The sequence below is a fragment of the Melanostigma gelatinosum genome, assembly GCF_949748355.1.
Source record: "Melanostigma gelatinosum genome assembly, chromosome: 4".
NCBI lineage: Eukaryota > Metazoa > Chordata > Actinopteri > Perciformes > Zoarcidae > Melanostigma > Melanostigma gelatinosum.
In genome coordinates, this window is record NC_136637.1 from 14,806,615 (window position 1) to 14,817,841 (window position 11,227).

At 42.9% G+C, this 11,227-nt stretch overlaps 1 protein-coding gene across 1 annotated transcript in view; it reads right to left on the reverse strand.

Annotated features, from left to right (window-relative positions):
- col24a1 (collagen type XXIV alpha 1 chain) overlaps nt 1–7,234 on the reverse strand; it is a 76,025-nt gene extending 68,791 nt beyond the window's left edge. Inside the window, exon 1 of the mRNA XM_079267588.1 lies at nt 6,794–7,234. Within this exon, the coding sequence (XP_079123714.1) occupies nt 6,794–6,846 (53 nt within the window). The 5' untranslated portion in view covers nt 6,847–7,234. The remainder of the gene's footprint in view (nt 1–6,793) is intronic.
- Between the last annotated feature and the right edge of the window lie 3,993 nt (nt 7,235–11,227).

Consider the following 11,227-nt stretch of genomic DNA (forward strand, 5'->3'; position numbering starts at 1 on the left):
AGACCTTGACGAACACACCATGGGAAACCATGGGCAAAACACACCATCGGCAAAATAAAGGAAGAAAACCTTGTGCAATGTGATGGTAAACACATACATAACCAGCAGAGGAAATTACTTAAATTATTACCATAAACATACAAAACAAATATATTTTATGCTGTAAACCACATAATGAATCTAAACGTTATACATTAAATGTAATTATAGGCTCACTGGCTAATGGTAAACATTAATGCTGAAATTATTTGTAAATTCATTCGTCAATTAACCCAAAAAAATGATTGGTAACAATATTCATAATCATTCATCGTTCATATTATTGTCTATTGAATACCTTTGGATTTGGACATTTGATTGGACATATTGATTGATAGTGAAAGTAAAAGTTTCAGCCCAAGACCACATTGAGTCAAAATCAGTTTTTGGAACATGTAAGAAGCGGGAATCTGTTAAAAGGCAACCTAAATATAAGTCATGCAGGGAGCATTTCTGTGTCGTACTTTACTGTTCACAAACAATCGTGGATTTTGTCTCAGAGGCACATTTGGTTCCTAACAATTAAATGCTGTTCATGGAGGCATGCCTCAGCAACGCTTTGACCACAAAGAGGCAAATCCCCAGCTGACATTTAGACTGATAAGAGCCCCGCCTGCTTTTCAAGATTATTATATGTTTAACTTGCAAAGAACACTTTGTCTCATCGATCTTCATTCTCATTCTCTTGTTCACGTTTTTAAAATATAAAATAAGATCATGATCTGCTTATATATTCTGAAAAGCCACACATACCATACATGATAATACAGTGATGTTATATACTACTGCTATTGAAATTGTCATCATGCTAAAAACAGATAAAGAAAAGGCTAAACACTTATCTTGCTAAACACTTACAATTGAAAGAAACATAATCTGTACACTCATTTATATTCACGCAATGAGATGGACCTATACGTGTAACTCATATATGACTGCATGACCTCAGTACTTCAGTACTTTGACCCTCACTGACCCCACCTCTAGGTGGCAGTGCCCACCATATAGCTAGGAGGGCAGCTTGTGCTGTGCACCATCAGTAACAAGCCAAAGAAATGTAAAGAAACCCAGTGCAGTGTGCATTCACACGTCACATTGACATTCATTTTCCATTATTCAGAAGAGATTTTCACATACACTACATATTACGTTAATACCAGATTTAAATGGGGAGCATGTGCAACGTTTGTAATTCAGAGGCCAGCGATTACACAGACCACCGTGCACAAATGTCCCCACCTGTCGTCAGTCTTTATTCAATGAAATCTCTAAAACTAAAGCAACAGCAGAACATTTCATCCTGGCGATACACTCTCACCATCCGTGTTGTGGGTATCCTATGCAGTGTAACATTTACTCACATTGTCAACCAGTATAGGGGTGTGAAAAAGCAAAGCAAGATATGTAGCAGTGTTTTAGTATTAAACCATACCTATCTTTATAAAAACTAATACTACCGGTGAGCATAATCATTTCCTCAGTCAAATCACATGTCAAACTACCAAATACACCAAGCCATTAAACCTAAAAAAATGGAATAATAACTTTTTTGTAAGTGTGGGGAAACTTTGCATACAAACTCAAATATGATCTGATATTTGGATTTTGCTTTAAACAGTAGTCCTCGTCACTGACACGCCATCTCTTTTTTCCCACAACACACTTTACAGAGCAGTTACAGACTGCTTCAAAGCATACTCTGTACATTCAAACCAAATCAATCACATCGACAGTCCTGGACGCAGTAACAGCTGCTGACACAACTTGAAGGGGCTTTTGACAACTAGCTGGATGATTGTCAGCGGCGGTAGGGCAAATGACAGGAGGAGACCGTAGTTCTGCTATTTTAATATGCAGTTATGTAAGACTGCTATCAATCACCGGGTGCTGTCGCACCTTAGAAATGCAGGGATTGTTATGGCTACAAACATCTCTCCTTCATGGCCTTTGAGGACAAGATTAACCCGGCAAAGAGGCTACCAGTAGTGTTTGTGTGGCCCTGCTGGATGGAAAGCCACAGACAGGCACCCATGTTTGTCTTCCCAGAGCAATGTGGCCCTGCAGATTTGAGCAAAGCAAAGAGAAACAGACGCAGGCAGAGAAAAGAACGAGAGAAAGAGAGAAAGAAAGAGATGAAGAGAAAAAGACAACAAGAGGAAAGGGAAAGAAAAAGATTGAGCGCAAGTAGAAACACTATGGGCAGTGTCTGTCACTTGTTCCCCATCGAGAAAGTGGTGTGACGTTCCACTGTCGGGAACAGACATATCCCTGAAGTAGGAAAATGCAACAGAGAAAAACGATCAATCATTCATCTGTTGGGAGAGGATAAGACTGACATTTATGAAGCCAATGACGAGCTGGTTCTGCATTAAAGTTGGCAGGGTTTAAAAGTAGACCAAAAAAGAAGAAAAAAACCGAAATATAACGCGTAACATTGCCTTTTGGAGTGTCAAGTGGGGCCATCTGATGCTGATCCACACAGTCACACAGTCTCCCTGTAAAGGGCTATTTAAGGCATCCCTGAGACTCATCAAGCGACCAGACTCAGGTCATCGCTTCAGCACATCTACCGCGATGCAGTTACCTTAATCCTAGCATTTACCATTCTTCCGTCTCAGCATCGGTTGGTGAACTTTGTGAGACCTTTTTTAAAGATTTTTTATTTAGTTGTATGCAAACAGGAAGGAAGCGACAGAACTGAGTTCCCCCTGCCCAGAATTTAGGGTACAGGCAGAGCCACCAGTTTCATTGTTTCTTTATTAAATCCTGTGGTAAATCCCAGTCTAAGTGACAGCACACGATGACATACTTTCCAGCCCTTGCAGTTAATGGAAAAGACTGAAAGACAAAGCTCCCCAAACACTGCTCTGTTGACTGAGGGAAATGCCACTACGTGGGGAGTGGGTGTCATGTCAAGACTATAAATAATCCCAACTTAAAACTCCTCTCTGCAATGAATCATTCCAGCGGTAACAGATCTTGCCTTTCTCCTCTCAGAATTAGCTTGGATCCCTCACAATGGTTCATTCAACTGAGGAAAAAGGGCTGAGGGGCAAATGGAGAGGTGCAGTGCTTCATCTGGTTTGGCAAAGAGAGCAATGTCACTTAAGGTGTGTTTAGTCCTCATAAGGAGAAGGAAACCATTCGTTTACTTTCATGGTTGATGTCTGTCAGGGGGTGACTTTTGTGAGCAGTGACGTTCACGGTACAATGTTTACATGTCTCATTTGGCAGGCCACTTGCTAAAGCCATTAGCATCATCAAAGTATGCAAAGCTGTTAATCTACCCAAACAACTCTAAAATATTTGCCTTCTTGAGGGAATAAACAGAACGGAAGGTGTACGCGTAAAATGTTGATCTGTTGATCTGTGTTGGGGTAAAAAAAAACATGTACAGCAGCGCCTCTTCACTTCGCCTTCGGTGGAAAGGTTCTCTGACATGCTCGACCATCGAAACAAACACGATGGGAGTCACCTTGATTGACCCATCAGATTGTTTCTGCCTTCAGAATAGCACAAGAGTAGATGCAGTACTGTTTAGAAGTAGTCCACATGGAGTCATCATTCAGACAATGGAGGTTTATAGAGCTTGATCTTGGAGTATTTGCCTAACCTCCACTGTTATATGCCCTTCGTGGCAGAAATATGGCTCAGTTGAGCCCACGTTATAAATAGAGCGGGATTCAAAATAGAGTGAAGCAAATAGCTTCGACACATAAACTGACACAGTGCTCTCACTCGCTGTCATGAGTTTCATAACATTAGTCAGTTTGCGAAGACATCAAACCGTGAAAGAAAGAATTCGGAAAGCTCAAAAATGGCATCCATCATATAAACCGTAGAGTTCTTCTGTTAATACCCAGCATTACACACACACACACACACACACACACACACAGCGTTCAGATGCTAAGACCAAGCAGATATTTCTCTCAACGGAAGCATCTGAGTGTCTTGTTAATCAGGTGTTCTGTTACTGCATGCTTTCGCTTCTCAGTCTCTACCAAAGAATGCCTGGATATGAGCAAGTAACTGATCCACAGCCAATATATGCTCTTACTGGCCATGTTTCAGCTTTAGCACCTGTATCCTGGTCATAATTACTTCATAATGGAAGCACTAAGAGGGCTTGTCTTCTTCTCGTTTCTAAACTGCCGTGAGCGAAAAACTAGCAGGTTGACAAGTTTCCAGGTTTCATTTGGCCATTTGATGTTCTCTCTCGGGCTAAGGATCGGAATACTTTGCAGATCTGGTGCATTTTCCAAACAACTCCAAGCAAGTCGTGAACAAAACTATTCATCTTATTTTGTAAGACCGCCGGCGTCTTAATTGACAAAGAGCCGAGCGTGGTGCGTGGTTTGTGCTCACTGGCTGGAGTCAGGAGGTCACCGCAGACCAGAGTAAAGACTGACTTAGTCCACAAGACAGCGAGCAGACAAAGAGCTGTGAGTAAACCTCCACTGGCCTTTAATAGTTTGCCCTTTTCCTGTTGCGGGTGGGACCTGCAGATGTTAGAAGGGCTAAATGCACTCACTCTCACAGACAGGCCAAAATCCCTGCAGGCAATGGTGCGGAGAAAGGTGACTATATGGCAGCAAGGGAAAAGGGGCAGGCTGTGATTCCACCTTGCATTATTTTTGCTGACAGGAGTGAATACTCTGATATGAAAAAATGAAAATAACAACAACAATAATAATAATAACGCCACCTCGGCAATGCTTTTCCTATCAACAGTTCCTCACCATGGGCAGACATTTTTCACATCTCACAAACAGCTTTTACTCGCCTCTATTGTTATGGGGTGGTGTATAAGTCGAAGTAAACTAGCTACATAGCTAAATACCAATCATTGAGACTTCTTTTTTTAATTTAATGGTGGATTGCTCTTTATCTTCAGCCTCATGTTATATACCACCCATATAGGATTGAACTGAGCTTGTTACTCTTATTGGCCAAAGATTACAGACTCTTTGGCTTAAAATACACAGAAAACAAAACAAAAGATGTGAGGCCATCATCACAGTAAGTGTGATGATGGCCCCATGGCGAGCTACAGTATCTGTACTTAACGACAACAAGAGTTGGAGAGTAGTTCTTCACAGTCGACTTGTTGGTGGTCCAGTCAAATAAGAAGAGTGTGTACGTTGATATTTGAATCCTCATATAAATAAATAGTACTGTACCCTCTTTAGTTTCCATTGATGTTGACAATAAAAGAGAAACCCTGTATCCAACACCTTAGCAACCTACTGAACACACCTTTCATTAAAACACAGGTGCACCACACCTTAGATGAATCAATCACACTTAAAGTAATTGTAAACTAACCACTGTGTCAGAGCACCAGGCAAAAAACATTCCACCTCATCATCCATTATTACATTTACCATTTTTATCAGCCATTAGTCGAGATTCCCCTCCTCCAAAGTATAGCTCATCTCCACTTCCTGAAAAACTTGCATCATCCACTTATCATGGGAAGCACCAGCTAGCGTTGAGGAGACAGCATGCTCTCACTAACGTGTACAGTATGCGAGTAGCTGCAGCTCTACAGTCCAACCACCACCAGCAATGGAGCAGCAATACTTGCAACAGTGGGCGATTGTCTGGAGCTCAGGAGCCAGTCAACCACTGATGCATACACACTAACTCTCCCATGAAGGGAGGCCATGACTGTTCTCAGTTAACACACTTCCCCCGTAAGAAAAAAAAGCATCTCTCAGGATTTCAGGTTCACTTTGTTTTCCATCGAGCAAACACGGTATCAGCGGAGAGAACAACAGAATGCTTTGTGAGCTCTGCTCTCTTTAGATCGTATCTGGAAGGAACTCATAATGGAGTACAGACAACTTGGACTCACTTCTGATGGAAGAAAATACATTTCCTGTTTAGTAGCCTATGGAGGCTTGCACATTTCTGTAGCTCCACAGTCCCAGCTGAATGTAACAGGACAACAAAACCTGCATGCAGGATGTCAATAATAAACACTTCCATGAGGAATGTTAAGGTTCAAAGGCACTGAATGGTTTTTGGACCCCCATTTAAGGCAAACACGATGACAGAGTTTGATTAATGTGTTAGATCTTGAGTCTGTGACAGTTTCTCTTGTGCTTGTCATAATAGAGCACGACAGGGAATTATCACTGAGATGCTGAGTAAGCATCATTGCTTCCAAGCCATTTTCAGTGTTCATTTCCCGGCTTATCGTAGCTAAGTCAGTGAAAGGGCGTTCAGCAGTGGACCACATGGTATTCAGATAATAATGGAGGAGATCTCAGAATGCATGTTCATGGGGCTAGTTCAAAGCCAAGTCCTGCACTTACTAAGATGTCAGCTACATTCATCAAGATAAACTCAGCATGAAAAAGAAGTTCACAGTAAATATTCAAAACTTTTAAAGTACACAGGTGCAGCTGTGGCTTGTATGATTATTGTGCAGAACTGTGGGACGAAAAGTCAACAGAAACAAAAGGATCGAATTGAAAATATCCTAAAATGAAAAACAATATTAACTGACCAATCATTTCAATATTAAACTCAATGCATTTATCGTATTGACCGAATTGAAAATACTGTATTTTCAGTCACGTTTTGGTGGCAAACCCTGTATTTCTGCAAGCACTTTGCTTCGTCAATTGGCGTAAATAAGTCCCCCAGTTGCCATTTTATAAGAAAATCTGTCACAGGAACAGTTTCAAATGTACATAGGTGGCCTAACATCTGCATACTATTAAACCAATCGTTGCACACTTACGTTGCTGCCGCGGAAACGTGTCCACTCCTTGTCCGTTGAGCTCCTAAATGCATTTGTATGCATTTGTCCAGGCAGCAGAGATCTGGGTGAAAACAGAATCACACTCAAGAGGATACCTGCTCCTGGGCTAGCCCTTTGGTAACAGCCAACGGAAGCGTAAAGTGGACGGATGAGTTCTGCACCTCAAAATGTCCTCATCGTATCGCAGTCCGGAGGAGAGATCTCTCCCACTCGTCTCAGATCCTTTGCGCTCTGCGGCGCGCAGTGATCCGACTATTTCTATCCAAAGTGGAGACGCGCAACAGTTGCATGGAAAAGTTGGCTTGGAGGACTGCAGGAGAGTTAACTCAACTGCTGTGTGCGATACAGAGAGTCACAGCTCGACAGCTTCTCACTGAGTGGTTTCCAACACAACAGCAGATCCGCGCTCTGAGCGTCTTTACCCCGAGGCGGTGGTTTCTGCTATGTGCCTTGACTTGCACTGATGCAAGGGGATCCGTATTCACCCCGACACAACTCCTACCAGCCGGTGGTGTTGAATTTCACCAGTTACGGGCTCGTGACATCACGGGTGGACTTTTGGCTCGTGTTCATTGACTAATAGTCGTCGTGACCATAAAACTAAAGCGTAGTTGATACTCGCCGAAGTGAAGCCCCCGCGAAAATGCATAAACTTGCATGCAAAGACACAAACACACACACACACACACACCTACACACACACACACACACACACACACACACACACACACACACACACACACACACACACACACACACACCAGCACTTCCTGCCATATGTGTATGCATACACATAGAGTACACACCAAGACTGAAATAATACCAGACAATGTCAGACTTATGCTGACAAGCAAATCTGCAGGTGCTGCAGCTCAAGGCACTGTTGTTCTGGCACAATGGCAACATTATATGTTATCCATCATTCGGCAACTCATATCAGGGTTACTTTATAACTTTTACTGTTGGTGCAAAACGTCTTTGGACACATATCCCTAAAAGTGCACCCTTATCTAAGAGTATATTTTCTTAGCAGGGGTGCAGAGGATGGAGTACTATGATTGGACACAGCAAAAGTTCATTTGAAACAGGTCAATGAGAAAGTATTTTGGGCATCGTTTGGCTGGTTAATGGTTCCCTATGATCCTGCAGGCTTCACAGTGCAATGCACAGTGTGGGCCAGAGATCTAATAACTGAATTTCTACTCAAATTGTACAGACCACCATGTGACATAATCCTGTGCAGGTCTGAGAAAATGAAACATGAAGGTGGTTTAACAGGCTATAGGTAGCAATGCATGCAGTTTGAGGGGCGTTTGATTTGGCATCAGTTCCATCTGCTGCATTGTTTTTAGTCCTGAAATTCAACACAAATGTACAAGTTGTATAAACCCTAGCAGTGATTATCATGAAACATTTTTGCTCTGGCACTTAATGTAGTGTAGTTAGAAATAACCCTTCTTTGTTTCTCTGTAACCATGTCTGAGATCAGCATCGCCGTGTTTCCTTCTTGAAAAGGACACCGAAGCTCTTCTTTATCCCTCCCATCGATTTTTCCAAACAAACCGGCTCTAATACACTTCTACCTTTCCTGATCAAGGATAACCCATTGACCTAGAACAAACAGAGCACTGTGGATCCCTGGGCCCCCCCACCCCCAACGCACCCCAGCATCCTCCTCCAGACGTCCGCAGCCTGGACGTAGAGGGGGTTCATATGGTTTGCAGTTTAGGGAACTGGGGGGGGCGACGCCACAAGGAGACAGTTCCTGCAGTTCCTGCTGTCCCTGCCTCTAATCCCACGTGGAGCACACAGCGTTTCTTAACCTGAAAACAGCAAAAGGACAGTTACAGTGAACAGTCACAATGCCCAAACAAGGAGCATTCATGTCGTGGTGCCTGCAAACACGCTATGGAGGTCTGTGTGTGTCTGCAGCAGTGACTCTCTTCCCCCTCTTCATCAAAGACAGTTATCTCAGAGGAAGAAGCACTTTGCTTTGGATGCTCTCCCTCTCTCTTGCTTCACCATCAGCCAGCATCTTGGGACAGCAATGCTTCTACCAGATGTTTTCTTCCACTTCCAGAAAGCAAAAATGTTGAGATTCTGGTTCTCTGACAAGACTGTGAATCAACATCATGAACAAACTAATTAGATGATCAGTTTGTAGCAAAGCCCTGACATTGCCATTGCTTAAATAATGTCTCGCAGACACTTGAGAAAGTTTGAATCCAGATGTGTCATATTCATAAAACCTTGATGAAATAATTGATATCGGGCCTCTCATGCTGCAAAAAGGTTCTGTAACGCTTTTCACTATATTACACCATTAGATTACTTCAGCCAAGTATGCAAGCAGATTTACAGCAAACTTTTCAAGATGAATTTTCTCTTTTTTTCACATGTCCAGATGTGTACTAATCAGTCCATTGTGCACTGAGCACCACAGCATTCAACGGCCCACGGAATGACTGGTGTCCAATGAGCAGAATCAGATCACCTCTCCTTTTCTCTCTTAAGGAATGGACAGACACAGATGAGTGTACACTGACCCCCTCCTTTAACACATGTGGTATTCCTCTCCTGCAGTTTCATAATGTATCCAATAAGACAATCAATAAATGTGTTGTAATGAAGCCAGAATCACCATGTTAGTCAATGGATCCGTGTTTTTCGGACAATGACTACAGAGTTTTAGAAGTGTGCGAAGGCCAGGCAGGATTCTGATCAGAGCAGAATGTGGTCACAAACAAAGTCTTTCCATATGATCAACTGTTGAATAATGCACAGAGAGCATGTGTATGTTATAGCTTGACTTCTTACTGTACCAAAATTAGGAAATAGTTTAGAAGCAATGGAAAACATACTTTCTCTAACATGATTAGAATGACCTTTTCTTGTTCAATTTCTTCAGCACAAAACAAAAACAACTATAGGTTGCATTTTCTGGCAGTATGTTGTGTCTCTTTACCTAACTTGGATTCGGGGATGTCACTGGCCCCAGTCCCAGGGGCTCCATGTATCACTGTCTGCATCCTCGTGATTTCAGCTCCAGAGCTTCCCTCTGGAAGTCTTGAATTCGAACACCATGTGCTGGTTGGAGAGCATATTGTCTTCCAAGTTAACATTTCATAATACAGTAACAGCTTGTAAAAGTGGAGTGTGTGGAAACTTTAAGCCTCACAGGACCAGAGTGAAGCCAAAGTCAACCGGACTGGAAAGTAGATGAGGAAGAGGGAAGGCTCTACGGTTGGTAGAGCGTAAAACAAAATGTTGTCTTGTAACCGGCCAGTAGACATAATAAAAATGTGCTTTTGAGTGCCGACTGTAAGTGCCATCTTCTTGACATGATGCTGCAGACACGATTAAGTGTGCCTCGCTAGGTTAAACAGCTCATCAGTAAGCGTCTGCAGTGAATCAGTGTGAGGGAGGGCAATAGGGCGGCATGTGTGTGTGTGTGTGTGTGCAACCAGGTTGACAGTTGACTCTACCTGCAGCCTGACCAGACACTAAACCTGCCTCCGTCTCTAGCAGACACGGCCCTGTGTCATTTCTGTCCTGCATGCGTGTCACCCGCTCGTAGGGCTGTTATTTTGTCGAGCGGGGAGAGGGTGGGCAACAGCTGGGAGAGTGCTTAACAGATGGTGGAATACAGAGCAGTCGATAGCTGAAACAATGCTCCATGTAAGAACGTGTGTGTGTGTGTGTGTGTTGTGGGACCATGGGAAAGCAGGGAGAGAGGGGCCAGGGGAGTCCAGGGTGTAGGGGGTGTTTGGGCTGAGAGGAAGTTTGAGAGTGTGCAGAGAGAGTGAAAGTCCCTTTGCGGGTCATATGGGGTAGAGAGAGGGCACAGAGGGGGAACACACACGCTGCACAGTGAGGTGTTGCCTCATGTTTGGCTTTTCATGTTCGTCGTGAAACCTTGTATGCACTCCGGACGGATTTTGCAGCTATGGCCCTTGAAACATTGTCTGGTCAGCTGATGGTTCATTTGAACAAGTTCACAAATATCATTTTGATTCAAAGAAAACTGAGGTCTTTTACAAATCATTATGTGTAAACGTGTTTAATAGTGTTGCCAGAAAGTGATCTTTCTTTCACTTCCGATTGTTCGGCTGCACAAACAGAGGGGTTTGTGTGTGTGTGTAATTAGTTTTGCACATGTCGAGCAGAAGTCAACCAAACCCACAAAAAGAAGCCCATCTGTCAACTTTTAAAAACCCCTGGCATTCAAATGTTGCCATAATCACATCAGAAATGACTCACGTTTAAGATGAATGTTAAATAAATGATGGTTTCCTCAACATCATGAATTAACAGTGCTTGGGGAACCAGTGCAGTGCCTGTACTTGAATCTGGCTACCGAGGAGAGAAGCAACTGCCTGGCAAGAAAAGTAAAACAGGAAAAGAAGAAATGTG